The sequence below is a fragment of the Salvelinus fontinalis genome, chromosome 28, assembly GCF_029448725.1.
Source record: "Salvelinus fontinalis isolate EN_2023a chromosome 28, ASM2944872v1, whole genome shotgun sequence".
NCBI classification, from domain to species: Eukaryota; Metazoa; Chordata; class Actinopteri; order Salmoniformes; family Salmonidae; genus Salvelinus; species Salvelinus fontinalis.
Window position 1 is genome coordinate 31,353,187 of NC_074692.1, and position 23,358 is coordinate 31,376,544.

Consider the following 23,358-nt stretch of genomic DNA (forward strand, 5'->3'; position numbering starts at 1 on the left):
AGGGTGTGACGAGGGTGGGTATGCTTGTTTTGTATTGTCTAGGGGGGTTTGTATGTCTAGGGGTGTTGGTAAGCCTAGGCATATGTATGTCTATGGTGGCCTGAATTGGTTCCCAATCAGAGGCAGCTGTTTATCGTTGTCTCTGATTGGGGATCATATTTAGGTTGCCATTTTACCTTTTTGTTTTGTGGGTTCGTATTCTCTCTTTAGTTGCATGTCTGCACTAGCCATATTAGCTTCACTGTTAGTTTTGTTATTTTGTTAGTTTTGTTCAGTGTTCATTCTTTAAATAAAGAAGAATGTACGCTTACCACGCTGTGCCTTGGTCTCCTCCCTACGACGGCCGTGACAGCGTCATCCCTAATGCCTCTGATCTGGTGGACTTGCAAAACACAAATAATGAGTTTGTAATGTCTGAGTTATGTCTGAGTGTTGGAGTGTGCCCCAGGTTGTACGTAAATAATAACAAAACAGGAAAATCTTGCTGGTTTGCTTAATACAAGGAATTTGATGTATAGCATTTATTTTTTTACTTTTACTCAAGTATGACAATTGAGGACTTTTGTAAAGGTGAATACAATGGAGGAACACAACTGATATGAATGTATAGTATAGGCCTAAATCAAGCACTAAAACAAAGCTCTATAATGGAAAGTCACAATATTGGAGATGTTGACTTAGGAGTAACCCAAAGTTAAGTAATGTACACACGTATTACACTAATGCAATGATTTTGAATTTTGTGCAGTGCTATTTACTGATTGCTAGAAACAGTGAACACAATTGTACACATTTCTCTTCTGATTAAAACAATGTGTTAATATCCATAACAGTGAATTTTGTGTGCAATGATGACATTTGTATTTCATGTTTTGCAAAAGGTGGTCTAAGGTGGTCAGCTACAAAGGCAAGAAAATGATCAGAAGTACTGTAAATGTATTTCAATATTTGATCATTGCTGTTTTGCTATAGATATGTTTCAACACAGATTTAAAAAATGCTTGTACGTGATTGAGAAAAACTGTAATGACTGAAAGTTACTACAGTGTGTAGTGTATTCTACAGTATACTACCAAACACGATCGAGGCATACTACAGTGTGTAGTATAGCATTATACAGTACACTACAACATTCTTTAGTAAGCACTACACGATCGAGGCATACTACAGTGTGTAGTATAGCATTGTACAGTACACTACACCATTCTTTAGTAAGCACTACACAATTGTGGGCTACTGCAGTGTGGAGTATAGTATTCTACAGTATACTACAGTTCGCTACTGTCACGTTGGCATGAAGGATCGGGAGACAGACGCAGGGATGTGTAATAGTTTTTTTTATTAAGCCCAAATTACGGCGTGCCGTGTAAAGGCACAGGGACGAAGACCAAACAAACACGTAACAAAAACACGGTCGAAACCCAAAACAAAATGGTGAGGAGTACCTCGAATAAATACACACGCGTACAATGATACCACACGGGACGAGACCCGTAATCATCTGCACAATCCACAAGGGCACGAAAGCCCAAAACACACAGCACAGGTACTCACACGCACCAACGGACATGGTAACAATAATCGACAGACAACGGAAACCAAAGGGCACACTTTGGTTTCAAATACTAATCAGTGGGAATAGGGACAGGTGTGCGTGATGAAAGTTCCGGAGGGATCCGTGACAACTACAGAATACTATGAAACTAAGTACTATAGTATTCTATAGTAAGCTGTAGTATTTTTTTTATGTGGGTTAACTCACTTTATCTCTTACTTCAGTGTTATGATATGAAATATGTACACTTTGTGTGTGGGTGCGCATGCCGGTATGTGTGTGTGTGCGTGTGTGTTTAGAGGGGCCGGTGTGATAAGGGTAGGGTTAGGAACAATATGAACTATCCCCTTCCACCTTCACATAGGTCATGGCAACCCGATGAGTTAATTTAACACCTTGTTCCCTGTGTGTGTTCTCCCTGACCAGGCTGCGGTGGTGGTCGTGTTTAACTTTGCCATGGTGCTGCTCATCTTCCCTGCCATCCTCAGTATGGACCTGTATCGCAGAGAGGACCGGCGTTTTGACATTTTCTGCTGCTTCTACAGGTTACACACACAAACAAACACAAACACACACACACTATGAGCTTGATTCAATCCGTAACGCTGAAGGGCTGCGCCACAGCATGATAGAAGTATAATGGCAGTTGTCCTGCATTAGCAGAGATTCATGGTAAACACTGCATATGTCTGCTCAGTCGGAAATTACCTTTACATTTCAATCGCGCTATAGCGCTGAACTTCAGCGATATGGACTGAATCAAGGCCTCTATATACCTCCCCACCCTGTGGCTGAAAAAGGTGTGTTGTGTGTTGTATTTTTCCATGTGATTACAGCTGAGTGTCTCTCTACCTCAAATCCCCCTCACTGATCATTTAATTACAGTTCAGAGTTTTCTTTCTGTCAGCTTTTCTGTCTTGCTGTCTGTTTATCCTTCTCTCTCTTTATTAAACATCACCTGCCGGTCTGTCAGCCTGTCTGTCTGCCTGACTGACTTCCTGCCTGTCTGCCTGCCTGCCTGTGCATGTTCAGCTGCTAAACACTGACAGATTCACACGTTAAATACACTAACAGGCACACGTTAAATACACTCACAGAGGCACACGTTAAATACTCTCACAGAGGCACACGTTAAATACACTCACAGAGGCAAACATCTCCAGCCCCAGTGCTAACTGTCTGTCTGTCTGTTATTCTCATGCCAAAGTGCTAACTGTCTGTTTGTCTGTCTGACTGTCTGTTTGTCTCCAGCCCCAGTGCTAACTGTCTGTCTATCTTTCTGTTTGTTTCCAGCCTAAGTGCTAACTGTCTGTCTGTCTTTCTGTTTGTTTCCAGCCCCAGTGCTAACTGTCTGTCTGTCTTTCTGTTTGTTTCCAGCCCCAGTGCTAACTGTCTGTCTGACTGTCTGTTTGTCTCCAGCCCCAGTGCTAACTGTCTGTCTATCTTTCTGTTTGTTTCCAGCCCAAGTGCTAACTGTCTGTCTGTCTTTCTGTTTGTTTCCAGCCCAAGTGCTAACTGTCTGTCTGTCTTTCTGTTTGTTTCCAGCCCCAGTGCTAACTGTCTGTCTGTCTTTCTGTTTGTCTCCAGCCCCACTGCTAACTGTCTGTCTGTCTTTCTGTTTGTCTCCAGCCCCACTGCTAACTGTCTGTCTTTTTGTTTCCAGCCCCACTGCTAACTGTCTGTCTGTCTTTCTGTTTGTCTCCAGCCCCACTGCTAACTGTCTGTCTGTCTTTCTGTTTGTCTCCAGCCCCACTGCTAACTGTCTGTCTTTTTGTTTCCAGCCCCACTGCTAACTGTCTGTCTGTCTTTCTGTTTGTCTCCAGCCCCACTGCTAACTGTCTGTCTGTCTTTCTGTTTGTTTCCAGCCCCACTGCTAACTGTCTGTCTGTCTTTCTGTTTGTATCCTGCCCCACTGCTAACTGTCTGTCTTTTTGTCTCCAGGCCCAGTGCTAACTGTATGTCTGACTGTCTGTCTTCAGGCCGTGCTAACTGTTTGTCTGTCTGTCTGTCTGTCTGTCTGTCTGTCTGTCTTCAGCCCCAGTGCTGTCTGTCTGTCTGTCTGTCTGTCTGTCTGTCTGTTTGACTCCAGCCCCAGTGCTAATGGTCTGTCTCTCTGTCTGTGCCCCTCCAGCCCTTGCGCTAACAGGGTGATCCAGATCGAGCCCCAGGTCCACATGGACGGAGCGGACAGCAGTCGCTACAGCCCCCCTCCCCCCTCCTACCACACCACCCCTCCCACATACAGCAGCTCACCCCCGTCCTACAGCAGCCATGGTTTCTCCCAGCAGACTCAGATCACCATGCAGTCTACTGTCCAGCTGAGGACAGAGTACGACCCCAGGACTCAGGTCTTTTACACTACGGCCGAACCCAGGTCCCAGATCTCAGTACAACCCTTCACACCCACGCCTGTCGCCACCGGCCCCGCCAACAACCCCAACACCAGTCACGCCAGTCACGGAAACAACAGCCACCACAGCAACCATCTCAGCCGAAGTGGGAGTAGCAGTGGTCACGTCAACCTCAACAACAACAACGGTAGCCGTGGTTCAGGCTCGGTCCCTTCTCCTCCCCAGTCGTCCTCTGGCGTCCCCACTGTCTCCCCCCAAGCGGGGGAGGGGGTGTGTGTGTCGGGGGAGAGTGCCAGCTCCACCAGGGATCTGCTGTCCCAGTTTGGAGGGGCCTCTCTGGGGCTGCGCTGTCTGGAGCCCCATTGCTCCCGGTGGACCTTGGCCTCCTTTGCCGAGAAGCACTACGCCCCCTTCCTACTGCAGCCCACCACCAAGGTCAGTCTGTCTGTCTCCCTGTGTGTGTACGTGTTCCTCACTAGCAGTGGCTAACTCTCCCAGCCTGCTGAGTCAGAGCTAGCTAACCACAGAGCTAGCTCTGTTCCAGTACGTCCCAGTACATTCTATTAATCATATCTCTTAGAGCAAGGCTAGATCAGACCAGGCTTTCAGTCTGTGGTCAGTATCTGACTAAAAACACTTCTCTCTTCTTTCCTGGGTGGACCCTTAACCTGACCTCCTGACCTGACTGACTCAGCCTGTAGTCAGACACTACATTAGTCTTGCTGGAGTGTTGAGATGGGTCACTAACTGGGATAGTAAAACAGGTCCTGATAGTGATAGCTACGTGGTGTGACTGCGTCCAAAATGGCACCCTATTCCTTATATAGTGCACTCCCTCCCTCCTCCCTTCCATCCCTCACTCCAGGTGGTGGTCATCCTGTTGTTCCTGGCCCTGCTGGTGGTCAGTCTGTACGGGACCACACGGGTGCGGGACGGGCTGGAGCTGACCGACATCGTTCCCAGGGAGACCAGCGAGTACGACTTCATCGGGGCCCAGTTCAAGTTCTTCTCTTTCTACAACATGTACGTGGTGACCCAGCGGGCGGAGTACTCCCAGGCCCAGCCCCTGCTCTACCAGCTGCACCACAGCTTCAACACGGTCCGCTATGTACTGAGAGAGGACGACGGACAGCTACCACGCATGTGGCTCCACTACTTCAGGGACTGGCTGCAAGGTGATCCAGGCGGGGCGATACATATACAGTACTTAGAAATATACAGGCTTTCACACACACTTTGTTGTTGTCATATTTCACAGCAGTCCTCATTAGCTGCAGTTGTTTCCCAGCAACATGAAATAAGCCTTGAGGTTCTGTGTAGACAAGTACACGACACTAGTGAGGGTTGAAGTGCTTGTACATGTACGTGTGTATATTCATCTGTGTCTGCGCGTGCATTTGTGTGTGCGTGTGTGTGGCTGGGCGGGAACTGCAGAGTGGGTGAGTTATAGAGAGCTGTGTTTAATATTGCTCGGTGAGAGATGGCTGGACCAATTTGACCCAGACAGCGAGCAGAGGGAGACCTTAGACCTTTCTGTCCCAGAAACAAGCTACTGGCCAGGTGGAGCAGACAGGGGAAGAGCCAGGAGGAGAGAAGGAATGAAGTGGAGATAGAGAGCATGAAGGAGAGAAATTAAGAGGTAGAGAGAGATATTCTCAGCTAGTTCTACTTGAAAGAAAAAAAGCATGTCAGAGTTTGATACTGTGTTTGTCCTGCTCTTATACAAAGCACTAAGTAGCACGGTGTGTCCCAACGTCTTTTAACAAGGCATTTGGTGAAGTCTCATAGTGTAGAGCGGGGGAGAAATGTGTGTAATTACACAATCATTATCCCTCTGTGTGTGTGTAGGGCTGGAACTGAGACACATTAACTAATAAACTGTGGATTACTAGTCTCACAACTCAAACATTTGAAAGAGATTGAACACTTTCAACACTTTGTGCTGAGATTCCAGATCAAGCAGACATGCAAACAACCCACAGCCATACGCAGAGAGAAAGACAGAGAGAGACCTGCTGCTGGTGTTGTTGCTTACTGCAGAATTAGACCTTCATCCACATTCTCCAAACGTCAAATTTCAAAGTGTTTTTGTTTCTCCTGATGCTCTGTATCGTTCCATTTCTCCAAACGTTAAATGAGGGTTAAATGTAGGTACTCATTTTGAATGGTTAAGGTAAGGGTAAAGGTTTGTGATAGTGTTAAATGTAGGTACTCATTTTGAATGGTTAAGGTAAGGGGAAAGGTTTGTGATAGGGTTAAATGTAGGTACTCATTTTGAATGGTTAAGGTAAGGGTAAAGGTTTGTGATAGGGTTAAATGTAGGTACTCATTTTGAATGGTTAAGGTAAGGGTAAAGGTTTGTGATAGGGTTAAATGTAGGTACTCATTTTGAATGGTTAAGGTAAGGGTAAAGGTTTGTGATAGGGTTAAATGTAGGTACTCATTCTGAATGGTTAAGGTAAGGGGAAAGGTTTGTGATAGGGTTAAAACAAGTGATGCACCGATATTACATTTTTGGCCGATACTAATAACTGATATTTTCCTTGCCAAAAAATCACAATACTGAATAACCGATATTTTTTTTAAATTCGGCCTTTTTAGCATTCTAGTACAGTTAAATAGTTAACACACACACATGGACGCAGGGGTCTAAGGCACTTCAAGAAGCGTCACTACAGTCTCTGGTTCGAGTCCAGGCTGTATCACATCCGGTCGTGATTGGGAGTCCTGTAGGGCAGCGCACAATTGTCCCAGCATTGTCCGGGCCGCCATTGTAATAAGAATTTGTTCTGAACTGACTTGCCTAGTTAAATAAAGGTTACACCCCCCCACACACACACACATACACACACACACACACACACCACACTGACCCAAAAGTTATTTTGTTGGCATTTACGTATGTCCCCATTACCAGTAAAACATAATAAAAGCCTATTTCTTTCACTTACTTGCTGTGCTGTTTCGTTGTTCAGTCGTTTCATTCTCAACCAGGATTTCTATGGAACGCCGTTTGGGTCTTTGCATGTCAAAACAGATACACGTCAAATAACACTATTTGATGTGTCAGATAAGCTTGTTGACCTATCAGGACCTGAATATGACTGCACGTTACATAATAATTTTACGCGTTCATAAATTTTTTATGTAGTTCTTATACATTGATTACACAATCACTCGTATTTCATATATCACAACGATTCAGCGATACGTATGCTATGATGCTGGTAAAGTTGTCTTGCGCAACTACAGTGCTGGTCATAAAAAAAGCAAACAATGTTCTTCCTCAAAAACATAGCAAAACGACATAATCTGTTTCAGTAGCTATCGTTAGCTAGCTAACTATATAGCTAGGTGTAATCATCTAAAATAACCCTAATTTATAAGACAGTTCTTATTTGATTAATGCTGGTCGGACCCATCTATGTGAAGCTAGCCACAATAAGGATTAGCCACCATAGTGGACTTTGCGGTTAGCCTTCAAAATAAAAGTATGTTATGCCATAATTGAATAGATCATGCTAAACAAGGTTGGATTGTTGTTATTTAAAATCAACAAAGACAATCATTTGTTAATTTGACAAAAATCTGTTAAAATCAATCTGGATGTATTTTACTTTAGAATTGCATTGGGGGCATACTTGTTTCACTGTACACCCTTACCTATGGATTGTGGATCAATGACATGGGGTATCAGTCTACTCAGTGTCACCAAGAGAACATTAGCATCATAGCTCTTATTGCTGGACTCTGAAACAACTTTGAATAGAGCTACATTTATTGTCGACCTATGTGTATTGAACACTATTCCTGAGGAAAAACCGTGCTGCTTAGATGTTTTGGAGTCTGATAACTCTGAGGAGGACGTTGGGAAAAAAATGTATTGGGTATTGAGTAGACTGTTACCCCATTTCATCGATCCCCAATCCTTAGGTAAAGCTGTACAGTGCAATATGAATGTCAATACACACAATAGGCTGACTGGGAAGGTGATTACACACTGTCACAGTCCCGCGATAAGAGCTACAATGCTAATATCCACATAAACTCTTCACAGTTTTGTTCTGTAGGTGTCACCGAGTAGATTGATTGCTACATTTCATTGCTTCACATTCTAACCTTGTTTAACATTATCTCGTCTAAATATTGCATGATTCCACCAATTGTATCCTTCTGCATCTCTTTCAAAGAGGTTCTTTTATTGTTCTTTTAAATTCCACTACTGTGCCTAAACCTTATTGTGGCTAGCTTTACAGGTTGAGTCTCACTAACCAGATGAAGCTAGCTGGCTGCTTATAATGTTAGCTTTGGGAAACAGGGTTAAATAACTGAAGTTCAATTTCAATAGGCGAACAACAAGCGGCAACCTAGCTAATAGTATCTCACAAGGATTCCTAAATCATTGCTAAGAATAGTGGAAATGACTGCAGTTTCTACTGGTCATTGTTTTCAGGCTGGTTGTATTTGTGCTAGCTAGGTACCAAGCTAAAGCTAGCTAGCTACCCCAGAAGTTGCGGTCGGACAAATAATGCTTTATTACCAACATGGCATTGTAAACACATCGTTTGTGGTCAGTGTTTGCTTGTTTGCAGACTTTTTTGTAAATCTTTTGACAGTGCTACTGTATCGTTTTTGACATGCAAAGACCTAAACGGCGTTCCATAGTATGTATGTAGTGAAGCTAATAGCAGTGACGCTATTATTGTGTAACTCCGGTATGGCAACATCTGAAAAATAGCGCACTTGGTAGTGTGTACCGGTGCTCGACCAGTCGGCGAAAGCCAACATCACTCACGACAGAGAACGGTTGATTGTCAAGGGTAATGAATTCCATTATCTTAGCTTTAATGGATTTCGCCTTTGAGTTGTCTCGCTGAAATGTTTTTACACTTTCAAACAACTGCTCGACTTGTTGACTCCTCGATCCACACAGCAGACATTGTGTGGGCTAGGTTAGGAATGATGTGTTGCACATGTAGCGCAACATTTTACGCGGCGTCATTACGTCATGTACCTACAGTGGCTTACGAAAGTATTCACCCCCTTGGCATTTTTCTTATTTTGTTGTCTTACAACCTGGATGTAAAATATTTTTGTATCATTTGAATTACAAAACATGCCTACCACTTTGAAGATGCAAAATATTTTTTATTGTGAAACAAATGGGGCGGCGGGGCGGCGGGGCGGCGGGTGGTTAGAGTGTTGGGCCAGTAACCGGAAGGTTGCTAGATCGAATTACCGAGCTGACAAGGTAAAAATCTCTCTTTCTGCCCCTGAACAAGGCAGTTAACCCACTGTTCCTAGGGTGTTCTGGGGGTGATGAGAGGTGTTGGGTTTGCGCCAGAGATAGCGTTTTCCTCAGGCCAAAAAGCTAAATTTTAGTCTCATCTGACCAGAGTACCTTCTTCCATATGTTTAGGGAGTCTCCAACATGCCTTTTGGCGAACACCAAACATGCTTGCTTATTTTTTTCTTTAAGCAATGGCTTTTTTTGTGCGCACTCTTCCATAAAGCCCAGCTCTGTGGAGAGTACAGCTTAAAGTGGTCCTATGGACGGATACTCCGATCTCCGCTGTGGAGCTTTGCAGCTCCTTCAGGGTTATCTTTGGTCTCTTTGTTGCCTCTCTAATTAATGCCCTCCTTGCCTGGTCCGTGAGATTTGGTGCGCAGCCGTCTCTTGGCAGGTTTGTTGTGGTGCCATATTCTTTTAATTTTTTTTTATAATGGAATTAATGGTGCTCCGTGGGATGAATACTTTTGCAAGGCACTGTACGTTATATAGGTATGCACGGTTTTTTGACATCGGTTTTTAACATTGCTGCTAAACTAGACATCGGCCGATTACGATGTTGGCATTTTTAGATAATATCGTCTGATTCCGAAATGTTCACCGATAAATCATGCATCCCTAGTTAAAACTGTAACTTAAAGTGGGTACAGCCTCAGTGTTCACAGTAAATGTGCGCTGAAATTTACCTAGTGCCAAAAAAAGACATTGAATGTAACATGTTGATAGTTCTGTTGGTCTAGAATGTGTAGAATGTTGTCCTGTTTTTGATGTGGTCATGATTGTGTGTTCAGTACTGTTTTGTAGACTAGAGTGGGGTTGTGTTTAATATGTTGTGATGTATGGTTATGATATGGTTATGTTAAGGTTGTTTTGTGATGTTTGGTTATGTTATGGTTGTGTTGTGGTCGCTTTGTGTGTTGTGATGTATGGTTATGTTATTGTTGCTTTGTGTGTTATGATGAATAGTTTTGCAACATGGTCTCAGAGCATTTCATATTATTCTGTAAGTATGTTACGAATTACAATTCATATGATATGCTATGAATTACAATTTGCACAATATGTTACAAATTTGCAAAACGAATGATATGTTATGAATCCCAATTTGTTTTGCTATCGTTAGCTAAGTGGCTAACGCTAACATTTGCTAGCTCTATGGGTTAGGGGTTAAGGTTAGGAGAAGGGTTAGCTAAAGGCTTTAGGGTTAGGGGAAGGGTTTGCTAAAAGGGTCCAGATTAGTCTTGGGGGAAGGGTTAGCTAACATGTTACAGTATGTAGTTGCAAAGTAGCTAAAAAGGAGTAAGTTGTTGCAATGTTTCTAATTAGCTAAAATGCTAAAGTTGTCCATGATGAGATTCGAACATGCATCCTTTGGGTTGCTGGACGTTCGTGTTATACGTCTGACCAACCACCTTCCTTTCGTTTTTGCCATAGTATGTTTTGCCGTAGCCCAGTCAAATGACCTAGTTGCCTCATGGGTGGAATGTTATTAATATTTTTTATAATTTCATAATGAATAAACAATGTTTAAAAACACCTGCTGAAAATCCGGTGTTTCTATGTCAAATAGTTTTGTTATATTTCAGTCTTCTGTGATGTATATAGTGTAACATTGGGATGCAAACTCAAAATGGAATACATTTCAACTCTATATCTGTCATGGTACAGGTCTCTTCTTTTTGTAAGCCCATAACAAACGCTGACACTACACATTCAAGTATATCGGACCAAATTATGAAAGACAAGAATTCCGTAAAGTCAGTGTGGAAGAGGTGAAAAAATGATTGTTGTCTATCAACAATGACAAGCCACCAGGGTCTGGCAATCTAGTTGAAAAATGATTGAGGATAAAAGCAGACGATATTGCCACTCCTATTTGCCACATCTTGCCAGCAGCATACCACCCTGCATACCACTGCTGGCTTGCTTCTGAAGCTAAGCAGGGTTGGTCCTGGTCGGTCCCTGGATGGGAGACCAGATGCTGCTGGAAGTGGTGTTGGAGGGCCAGTAGGAGGCACTCTTTCCTCTGGTCTAAAAAATATCCCAATGCCCCAGGGCAGTGATTGGGGACACTGCCCTGTGTAGGGTGCCGTCTTTCGGATGGGACGTTAAACGGGTGTCCTGACTCTCTGAGGTCATTAAAGATCCCATGGCACTTATCGTAAGAGTAGGGGTGTTAACCCCGGTGTCCTGGCTAAATTCCCAATCTGGCCCTCAAACCATCATGGTCACCTAATAATCCCCAGTTTAAAATTGGCTCATTCATCCCCCTCCTCTCCCCTGTAACTACTCCCCAGGTCGTTGCTGCAAATGAAAACGTGTTCTCAGTCAACTTACCTGGTAAAATAACGGTAAAATAAAAAAATAAAATAAAAATCTTCAATTTAAGCCTACTAGAGAGCATGTTCCCTCAGGCCTGGAGGGGAGCTAAAGTAATTCCGCTACCCAAGAATAGTAAAGCCCCCTTTACTGGCTCAAATAGCCAAACAATCAGCCTGTTACCAACCCTTACTAAACTTCTGGAAAAAAAATTGTTTGACCAAATACTATTTTACAGTAAACAAATTGACAACAGAATTTCAGCATGCTTATAGGGAAGGACACTCAACAAGCACAGCACTTACACAAATTACTGATGATTGGCTGAGAGAAATTGATGATAAAATGATTGTGGGGGCTGTCTTGTTTGTCTTCAGTGCAGCTTTTGACATAATTGATCATAATCTGCTGCTGGAAAAACGTATGTGTTATGGCTTTACACCCACTTCTATAATGTGGATAAAGAGTTACTTGTCTAACAGAACACAGAGGGTGTTCTTTAATGGAAGCCTATCAAATATAATCCAGTTAGAATCAGGAATTCCCCAGGGTAGCTGTTTAGGCCCTTTGCTTTTTTCAATTTTTACTGACGACATGCCACTGACTTTGACTAAAGCCAGAGTTTCTATGTATGCGGATGACTCAACAATATACACGTCAGCTACTATAACGACTGAAATGACTGAAACACTCAACAAAGAGCTACAGTTAGTTTCAGAGTGGGTGGTAAGGAATAAGTTAGCCCTGTAAGGTTCTGCTTTTCTTTTCTTAGTCAACCTTGTGTTCTTTTTCTTTGTGTTCTTGAACGTAGCCCTGTTTCTTGGTGTTCTTAATTGATTTCACCTGTGTTAGTTTCTCATCAGCTCCCTATTTAGTTCAGTTCTTTCTGTTTGTATGGTTGTGAGGTATTGTTTGTTTTTGACTGTCTACCTGTGTTTGACCATTGCTTGCCTGTGACCATGATTCCTGCCTTCCGTGAAGGCTTAATTAACATCTGCCGCGCTCTGCGCGTGAATCTACACCTTTTTCTCCCTGAGTATTCATTACAACCCCTAAATATTTCTGAAACTAAAAGCATTGTATTTGGAAACCCTAAACCTCATCTAAATCTTGTAATAAATAATGTGGAAATTGAGCAAGTTGAGATGAATAAACTGCTTGGATTAACACTAGATAACACTAGACAACTGTCATTGTCAAAACATACTGACGCAGTAATAGCTAAGATGGGGAGAAGTCTGTCTTTAATAAAGCGATGCTCTGCCTTCTTAACAACATTATCAACAAGGCAGGTCCTACAGTCCCTAGTTTTGTTGCACTTTGACTACTGTTCAGTCGTGTGGTCAGGTGCCACAAATGACTTCGGAAAATTGAAATTGGCTCAGAACAGGGCAGCACGGCTGGCCCTTGGATGTACACAGAGAGCTAATATTAATATGCATGCCAATCTCTCCTGGCTGAAAGTGGAGGAGAGATTGACTTCATCACTATTATTTGTGAGAGGTATTGACATGTTGAATGCACCGAGTTGTCTGTTTGAACTACTGGCACACAGCTCGGACACCCATGCACACCCCACAAGACATGCCACAAGAGGTCTCTTCACAGTCTCCAAATCCAGAACGGACTATGGGAGGCGCACAGTACTACATAGAGCCATGACTACATGGAACTCTATTCCACATCAACTGACGCAAGCAGTAAAATTAGATTTAAAAACAAATAAAAAAACACCTTATGGAACAGCGGGACTGTGAAGCAACACAAATTTTGCCACCGACACGCATACACACACACACATGATAACATATGCACTATACACACACATACGAAAACATACGCACTACACATACACATGGATTTAGTACTGTAGATATGTGGTAGTAGTGGAGTAGGGGCTTGAGGGCACACAGTGTGTTGTGAAATCTGTGAATGTATTGTAATGTTTAAAAATTGTATAAACTGCCTTAATTTTGCTGGACCCCAGGAAGAGTAGCTGCTGCTTTGGCAGAAGCTAATGGGGATCCATAATAAATACAAATACAAAATACAACAATGTATGTGAGGTGTATACTTTTGTGATTTAGCCCACTGCAGTAATTATTAACCTTCTGTCTTGTGTAACCATATCAAGCATAACATATACTAATTTATTGTCCCGGATTTACGTGTACTATGTTATGTCTAGTCTATGAGACCAGTCTGGGTTTTGTTATGGTTGTGTTATGGTTCTGGTTGTGTGTCTACAGCTCTGCAGGAAGCATTTGACCAGGACTGGAAAGCAGGTTGGATCACACAGAGCAGCTATAGGAACGGTTCAGACGACGGGGTCCTGGCCTACAAACTACTGGTACAGACCGGACGCAGGGAAAGGCCCATCAGCGTTAACCAGGTGAGAGACATTTATTAATATCAAACTAAACCCTTTCACTTCAACCAGGTGAGAGACATTTATTAATATCAGGCTAAACCCTTGAACTTCAACCAGGTGAGAGACATTTATTAATATCAAACTAAACCCTTTCACTGCTTCAGGTGAGACTGGTCTCCAACCCATTTATTAAAACAGAGTAAGTTTGTGATCAAAACCCATTTCAACTAGGCGGGAGTACAATATAATGAAAATGCTTTATCTGAACCAGGTGGGTGTTGGATCGTATGTCATTCACTTTAACCAGGGGATAACTTGATGATTACTCCAAAGCAAGCCTATCAGCCTGTCAAGAATGCATGTTGATGCTCTGTAATGTTCTATTATCATGTCCTTCTAATCTCTTGTCTTGGCATGTAGCAGTGGTACAGTAGGATTGTACAAAATTAGATTTGACTAATCTTTGGAAAATGGGATACTGAGTGGGTCTTTGTGCGTAATGTGCGGGTGTGCGTAATGTGCGGGTGTGCGTTGTAACGGTTTTGCCTTGACTTGAGGTTAGTAGACCAGGTAGGTCGGCCTACTAGAGAAATTGTATGAATTTTCCTTTTGTTTTGTGAGTCAGTCTCATCTGTCAGTCATGATTAAATGATTAGAGTGAATCCCAAGTGACCTCAGTCGCAAGAAACTGTCCATTCATAAATTCTGAATTCAATAACCACCCGTTCCACACAGCAATACGAATGATAAGGTTTGACTATCTTTTCGCCAACAACTGAACACATAACCCAACCCAACACGGAGTAAATCACAATAAAAACTAATGAAATACCACTAGAAAAAAGTTGTAACCAGTTGGTCAGTCAGTCAATCCAATCCGCCAACAGATCTCCAGTGGAGAAAGGCCACGGAGAACAGCCTATATCAACAGAGATTTGTCCAACAATAGAAATGAGTGGAGCCGATCTTTGTTAGTCTTAAGACAGGGCTACAATGCACACTGTTAGAGAAAACTAAATGGTCTAAAGGAGCTATGGAAATGAGGGTTTGACTACCTCATTCGCATCACCGTCACCCATCTTTGCGCAGCTGATGCTGGCAATTTAATAGGGAATTACAGTGGAAGCGCAGCGTCTGGAGGCGAAGCACTGAGGCAGTTCAGACAAATTGGGGACCATCATAGGTTTCTCTCTCTCTCTCTCTCTCTCTCTCTCTCTCTCTCTCTCTCTCTCTCTCTCTCTCTCTCTCTCTCTCTCTCTCTCTCTCTCTGTCTCTCTCTCTGTCTCTCTCTCTGTCTCTCTCTCTCTCTCTCTCTCTCTCTCTCTCTCTCTCTCTCTCTCTCTCTCTCTCTCTCTACTCTCTCTACTCTCTCTCTCTCTTGCTCGCTCGCTCTGGGACTGCAAACCAGCCTCTGAAAAAGCTATTAAGCCATGTTCTGCTATCTACAGGCTAGAGATGCCCGACTCTAACCATAGTGTGTCTTTGTGTTCCCTTCTGCTTCAGATAAGACTGTTTAACAGCTTTACAGTGTTCCTAGTTCCTAGATGGGTGTGATAGTAAGCTGCTAGACAGAGGAAGGGGAAATAGATTACAATATAACACCTCCTGTCTCTCTAAGGTATAGGTGTTGGTGTGTGTGTGGTGTACTTGGTGTACCCTAGATTCCCCACAATTTGGCTAATTGTGTAGCCTAGCAGTATTTCCCAAATGGTGATCTGCTACAGATGTTGTTCTGTTAGTTGGATGGGCTTTTGCCTTTGGTTGTCACAAAACAGTCAGGGCCTGGGAGGCGTGCTGGTGTGCGTGCAGCCCTGTGATGTCACTATCTGTGCCAGTGAGGGAAGTGAAGCTGGCTGTATGCTGCAGGGCGAAGGGCTTCCCATGACAGCTTAAAGACATACAGTTGTCACGTATCCTTAATGCAAGACAGACCTCTCTCTTTCCCACTCTTTCCTCTTTCTCTCTCTCTCCCCTCTTTCCTCTTTCTCTTTCTCTCTCTCCTCTTTCTCTCTCTCCTCTTTCTCTTTCTCTCTCCTCTTTCTCTTTCTCTCTCTCCTCTTTCTCTTTCTCTTTCTCTCTCCTCTTTCTCTTTTTTTCTCTCTTCTCTCCCCTCCCTCTGTTAATTTTCTCTGTTCTCTGCTGCCACATCCCCCTTCAATGAGTGAAGAGGAGCTGAGACCTACGTGATCTCTTTCAGACAACACTCTGTGTGTGTGTGTGTGCATGCATATACTGTACAGTAGTAACTGTATTTTTTTCAAATTAAGAACAGCTTTCTGGGGAGGGATTCCTTATGACCGAGGGTATTATATGGGAGCTGGCGATGTGTGTGTTTCAGAGACAGAGATAGAGGGTAGGATTCAAGGGGACCCCTACGATAGATGCACCTATGGCTAATCTCTTGGCAGTAGTGTGGAAACCTACCAACAAAGGAACTATGCCAGTTCTGGATTTACTAGATTTACACTTCTGTTTTTTCTGGATCTATGTCAAGTAATGCAAGGGGGGAAAAATGGTACAGCAGCCATTTTTTTGGGGGGGGGGGGGGGGGGGGGGGGGTGGATGACCACACACCATAGGCAACAAGAAATTCATTCCCTTTTAGACAACTTCCTGGACAAAAGGTTTCACTGTAATAGTGAAGGTGTAAACTTGGCAGAAGAAAACCTAAACAGTATATTTGAGCAGTATATTTTAGCAAATCTAACATTTTCAAGAAAATGAACAACAATGACAAATGGTTTGATGAAAAAATGCAAAAACCTATGAAAGAAATTGAGAAACCTATCCAACCAAAAACATAGAGACTCAGAAAACCTGAGCCTACGCCTTCAGTACGCGCCTAAGGAGTGCCTCCGTAAGAAGCATCTCAAGGTCCTGGAGTGGCCTAGCCAGTTTCCAGACCTGAACCCAATAGAAAATCTTTGGAGGGAGCTGAAAGTCCGTATTGCCCAGCGACAGCCCAGAAACCTGAAGGATCTGGAGAAGGTCTGTATGGAGGAGTGGGCCAATATCCCTGCTGCAGTGTGTGCAAACCTGGTCAAGAACTACAGGAAACGTATGATCTCTGTAATTGCAAACAAAGGTTTCTGTACCAAATATTAAGTTCTGCTTTTCTGATGTATCAAATACGTATGTCATGCAATAAAATGCTAATGAATTACTTAAAAATCATACAATGTGATTTTCTGGATTTTTGTTTTAGATTCCGTCTCTCACAGTTGAAGTGTACCTATGATAAAAATGACAGACCTCTACATGCTTTGTAAGTAGGAAAACATGCAAAATCGGCAGTGTATAAAATACTTGTTCTCCCCACTGTACATGATCAAATACAAATCTTAGAATTTACTATTAAAGACTACCAGAACCCACTGGATTCTCCAATTACATTGAATGAACTACAGAACAAAATACAAACCCTTCAACCTAAAAAGGCCTGTGGTGTTGATGGTATCCTCAATGAAATGATCAAATATACTGACCACAAATTCCAATTGGATATACTTAAACTCTTTAACATCATCCTTAGCTCTGGCATCTTCCCCAATATTTGTGACCAAGGACTGATAACCCCAATCCACAAAAGGGGATACAAATTTGACCCCAATAACTATGCGTCAACAGCAACCTTGGGAAAATCCTCTGAATTGTCATTAACAGCAGACTTGTACATTTCCTCAATGAAAACAATGTACTGAGCAAATTTCAAATTGGCTTTTTACCAAATTACCGTACGGCAGACCACGTATTCACCCTGCACACCCTAATTGACAAACAAACAAACCGAAACAAAGGCAAAGTCTTCTCATGCTTTGTTGCCCTCAAAAAGCTTGTGACTCAATTTGGCATGAGGGTCTGCTATACAAATTGATGGAAAGTGGTGTTGGAGGAAAAACTTGCGAGATTATAAAATCCATGTACACAAACAACAAGTGTGTGGTTAAATTTGGCAAAAAACACATTTCTTTCCACAGGGCCGTGGGGTTAGACAGGGATGCATCTTAAGAACCACCCTCTTCAACATATTTATCAACGAATTGGTGAGGGCACTAGAACAGTCTGCAACACCCGGCCACACCCTACTGGAATCTGAAGTAAAATGTCTACTGTTTGCTGATAATCTGGTGCTTCTGTCCCCAACCAAGGAGGGCCTACAGCAGCACCGAGATCTTCTGCACAGATTCTGTCAGACCTGGGCTCTGACAGTCAAGGATCACAGACAAAAATAATGGTGTTCCAAGAAAGGTCCAGTTGCCAAGACCAAAAATACAATCTCGAAACCGTTGCCCTAGAGCACACAAAAAACGATACATTACTCGGCCTGAACATCAGTGCCACAGGTAACATCCACAAAGCTGTGAACAATCTGAGAGACAAGGCAAGAAGGTCCTTCTATGCCATCAAAAGGAACATAACATTTGACATACCAATTAGGATCTGGCTAAAAATACTTGAATCAGTTATAGATTGCCCTTTATGGTTGTGAAAATTAGAAAATCTGCATGCAGAATTCTGCAAGAATATCCTCAGTGTAACGTAAAGCAACGTAAAACACCAACTAATGCATGCAGGGCAGAATTAGGCTGATACCCGCTAATGATCAAAATCCATTAAAGAGCTGTTAAATTCTAAAAGGAAGCAATTCCCAAGCCTTCCATAACAAAGCCATCACCTACAGATAGATGAACCTGGAGAAGAGTCCCCTAAGCAAGCTGGTCCTGGGGCTCTGTTCACAAACAGACCCCACAGAGCCCCAACCAAATCAGGAAAAAACAAACGATAATTACTTGACACATTGGAAAGAATGACCAAAAAAACTGAGCTAACTACAATGCTATTTGGCCCTAAACAGAGAGTACACAGTGGCAGAATACTTGACCAATGTGACTGACCCAAACTTAAGGAAAGCTTTGACTCAGTGAGCATAGCCTTGCTATTGAGAAAGGCTGCCACAGGCAGCCTGGCTCTCAAGAGAAGACAGACTATGTGCACACTGCCCACAAAATGAGGTGGAAACTGAGCTGCACTACCTAACCTCCTGCGAAATATATGACCATATTAGAGACACATATTTCCCTCAGATTACACAGACCCACAAAGTATTGGAAAACAAACCCAACAAACACCATTGTAAATTCAACCCATATTTATGTTTATTTATTTTCCCTTTTGTAACTATTTGCACATAATATGACATTTGAAATGTCTTTATTCTTTTTTAAACAGTGTTTACTGTTAATTGTTATTGTTTATTTCACTTTTGTTTATTATCTACTTCACTTGCTTTGGCAATGTAAACATATGTTTCCCATGACAATTCAGGCCTTCAATTGAGAGAGAGAGAGGGAGGGAGAGAGAGAGAGAGAGAGCAACAGAAAGGGACATAAAAGGATTGGGAAAGAGAAAGAGAGGAAACAGGTATGAGAAAGAGAGTGAGGGAAAAGAGGGGGGAGAGGAGAGTGGAAGGGAGCAAGCAAGGTAAGGTGAGAGAGAGGGGCTGCCTTTGCTACTGCTATCAAGAGCCCTTTTGTTCTCTGTCCGGATCTGACTGTGGTGTAGGACATTCTGGGTATCCGTAGGGGTCAGGAGAAGCAAGCGCAAGCAACATTTGTACAGATGCTGTGTAATTTTTATAGCTTTACTCCATTTGCAGGGTGGCATTTTCTTCAGTGTTAACAGCAAGGTTAACTGCACACAGACGCACACATTTATTGTTACGCTAACTCAAGCTATCCCCCCCCAAACCTCCCCCAAAACCTACCCACAGGACTCCTCCTCACCCCTACCCCAGCCTCTGTGAATGAGGGATTTATTGTCATGAGAAGGGTGAGTGGCGTGGAGCGGTGTGTAGTAATGGCTGTACCTCTCAGGAGGTAGCTAGCTACTAATCACCGTTCTCACAAGGGATGGAGTTACAGCCCTCAGAGAGTCCCGAGAGGAGGGAAGCTAGCACTAGCCCATAGGCTAGTTAGCTCTGTGGGGAGAAGGAGCTACAGTAGCTAGCTGCTTCTGTTAGGAAATCAAATCAAATGTATTTATATAGCCCTTCTTACATCAGCTGATATCTCAAAGTGCTGTACAGAAACCCAGCCTAAAACCCCAAACAGCAAGCAATGCAGGTGTAGAAGCATGGTGGCTAGGAAAAACTCCCTAGAAAGGCCAAAACCTAGGAAGAAACCAAGAGAGGAACCAGGCTATGAGGGGTGGAATGGAGTTAACTTAGTTGTAAGAGAAATGTGCTAGCTAGTTTGATGTGATGAAGAAGTGTGCTGTAATAGATGTAAAGTTCAGGAGCTAGCTACTAAGGCCTGAGCTATAGCCATGGGAGGGAGGGTAGCTAGCTATGAGCTATATCCATGGGAGGGTAGCTAGCTACGAGCTATAGCCATGGGAGGGAGGGTAGCTAGCTACGCCCTATATCCATGGGAGGGAGGGTAGCTAGCTACGAGCTATATCCATGGGAGGGAGGGTAGCTAGCTACGAGCTATATCAATGGGAGGGAGCGTAGCTAGCTACGAGCTATAGCCATGGGAGGGAGGGTAGCTAGCTACGAGCTATATCCATGGGAGGGAGCGTAGCTAGCTACGAGCAATAGCCATGGGAGGGAGGGTAGCTAGCTACTAGCCAGCACTGTTGTGGAAGTGAGGTAACCAAATAGTTGTGTAGTGGAAATGAGGTAGCATTGTGAGAGAAAGTAGAGAGGGAATCTAGTTATCTCTCAAAGGACTAGGAGGGAGCACATTGTATCAGGGCTGCGCGAGCTAGCCTTTGCTTGCTAGTTCTGTTGGAGAGGTAGGCTGGTTCTCAACACGTTACAGGCATGCTTTTCTGTTCTCAGGAGACTAACACATCTGACCGCACCTGAAAAGCTCATTTGACATTTCCATTTTCCATGTTTAAATGTAGGCCTAATAATTCTGTGACTGTCACTGAGAAGTACGGGAATTTTCAGAAGGCACCAGTGTTTGACTGTTTACTTTTCGTTGAGTTGGAGAAAGGGAGAATTTTCTCTCTTATTTTTAAAGCGGGTGCGTTTTCTCATGCTCATGCATGGGTATAATTTCTGTGGTGGGTTCATCTGGAGGAAGTTTTGGTTAACATGTTGTTTCTACAATTCACGCCTGTTGCTAACCACCAATATCTCTCTCCTCTCTTTCTTATTGCCTTGTCCTCCCTCTCTCTCCTCCTCACCTTCCCCCCCCCCTCCTTACCTTCCCCCTCCTCCTCACCTTCCCCCTCCTCCTTACCTTCCCCCTCCTCCTCACCTTCCCCCTCCTCCTCACCTTCCCCCTCCTCACCTTCCCCCTCCTCCTTACCTTCCCCCTCCTCCTCACCTTCCCCCTCCCCACCTTCCCCCTCCTCACCTTCCCCCTCCTCCTTACCTTCCCCCTCCTCCTTACCTTCCCCCTCCTCCTTACCTTCCCCCTCCTCCTTACCTTCCCCCTCCTCCTTACCTCCCCCTCCTCCTCACCTTCCCCCTCCTCCTCACCTTCCCCCGCCTCCTTACCTTCCCCCTCCTCCTCACCTTCCCCTTCCTCCTTACCTTCCCCCTCCTCCTTACCTTACCCCTCTTCACCTTCCCCCTCCTCCTTAACTTCCCCCTCCTCCCCACCTTCCCCCTCATCCTTACCTTCCCCCTCCTCACCTTCCCCCTCCTCATCACCTTCCCCCTCCTCCTTCTCTCCCTCTCACCTTCCCCCTCCTCCTCACCTTCCCCCTCCTCCTTCTCTCCCTCTCACCTTCCCCCTCCCTCTATCCTTCTTTTCGATTATTAACTATTCTCTAGCTGACTAGGCAGCGCTTGGTGGATGCGGATGGCATCATCAACCCAGTGGCATTTTACATCTACCTGACTGCGTGGGTCAGCAACGACCCGGTGGCGTACGCAGCCTCGCAGGCCAACATACGGCCCCACCCCCCGGAGTGGCTCCACGACCGCACAGACTCCATGCTCGAGACACGCCTCAGCAGTGAGTGACCAATCACAGCACACTTTACCACCACAAACGCCTTTCAATGGCCAATCATATCAGACACGCTTTTTTGCTCTCAATAATTATTTAGCACACTGGCCTACAGATTTGTCAATTGAATTAAAAAAGACTAAGACTTTATTTAAGAAGTGTGCAGGAACTCATTTTTTTTGCCTCTGGTACCTCTGGTAGCTCATACTGCTTTATGGTGACATGGAGCTATCCATCTGATTGTATTGCTAAACACACTCATATAGATTTATGAACTACTTGTTGTGTTTTGTGGCCTAACTATTCCATGGGTCATTTCACCTTGAGCATAACGTTTGACTTATTGTGCTCAACTTCACTTCCATTGGCTTTTATTACATTTGAGCTGCAGTTATTTTAGAGTACCTGTTTGTGTCATTCCATCTGTGTAGTTAATGACTCTTATCTACTTTCTGGTTTTAACTGAGCTAGTTTACAGTATACTGTGTGTGGGGGGGGGGGGGGGGGGGGGGGGGGGCAGGGAATAGCACGCTGTGGTACTCTAATGGTGCCTGTGGTGAATGTCATAACTCTTACCACAACAGGCCGCTATGGATTACACACACACACACACACACACTTAAAACTCTGTGACCCCAGAACTGCCTACACCCTGTTCTCATTTCCTTACCACACACAGTGAGAGTGCACGCGCACGAAAGAAAAGGGAAAGAAAATTATTGGGAAAGAGAAAGAGAGGAAAAGGGTGTGAGAAAGAGAGTGAGGGAAAAGAGAGTGGACAGGAGAGGAGAAGGGAGCAAGCAAGGGGAAGAGAGAGAGAGGCTGCCTTTGCATTACAGGGGGGAAGATGTGATTGGATAACAAGCAGTGAGTGTAAATATGATTGGCTAAGCAGGGTAGAGTGCTTGGCTGTACAGGAACCCCCTGGAGCAGAGCTATGTTGGCAGAGCTCCAACTCCCAGTCCTAATGGACATTTATAGTGGAGATTATAATGGGCCAAACCATGTTAGCAAGTAGTGCTGGCTGACCCTCCAGGCACTGGAAAGCACACAAGCACACACACACGCCACAGAGAGTCTTTGCGGTGTCATTTTTGGGATGTTTTTGATCAAACTTATGTTTTTGAAAGAAAAGTATTTGAAATAAATTCCTAGGCAAAACAATATGGAATGGACGTTATGATGTGGGTGTGGTGGGTATAAGATATTATAGTGTGGTAGGTATAAGATATTACAGTGGGGTGTGGTGGGTATAAGATATTATAGTGTGGTGGATATAAGATATTATAGTGGGGTGTTGTGGGTATAAGATATTATAGTGTGGTGGGTATAACATATTATAGTGTGGTGGGTATAAGATATTATAGTGTGGTGGGTATAAGATATTATAGTGGGGTGTTGTGGGTATAAGATATTATAGTGGGGTGTGGTGGATATAAGATATTATAGTGGGGTGTGGTGGATATAAGATATTATAGTGTGGTGGGTATAAGATATTACAGTGG

General features: G+C 43.8%; 1 protein-coding gene across 2 annotated transcripts in view; it reads left to right on the forward strand.

Moving 5' to 3' along the window:
• Positions 1–23,358, forward strand: part of LOC129826590 (protein patched homolog 1-like) — a 164,034-nt gene that overhangs the window by 102,927 nt on the left and 37,749 nt on the right. For both annotated transcript variants that reach the window (XM_055887495.1, XM_055887496.1), the window contains exons 13-17: positions 1,982–2,100; positions 3,687–4,341; positions 4,772–5,081; positions 13,765–13,907; positions 21,676–21,859. In XM_055887495.1, coding sequence (XP_055743470.1) covers positions 1,982–2,100; positions 3,687–4,341; positions 4,772–5,081; positions 13,765–13,907; positions 21,676–21,859 — 1,411 coding nt within the window. The remainder of the gene's footprint in view (positions 1–1,981; positions 2,101–3,686; positions 4,342–4,771; positions 5,082–13,764; positions 13,908–21,675; positions 21,860–23,358) is intronic.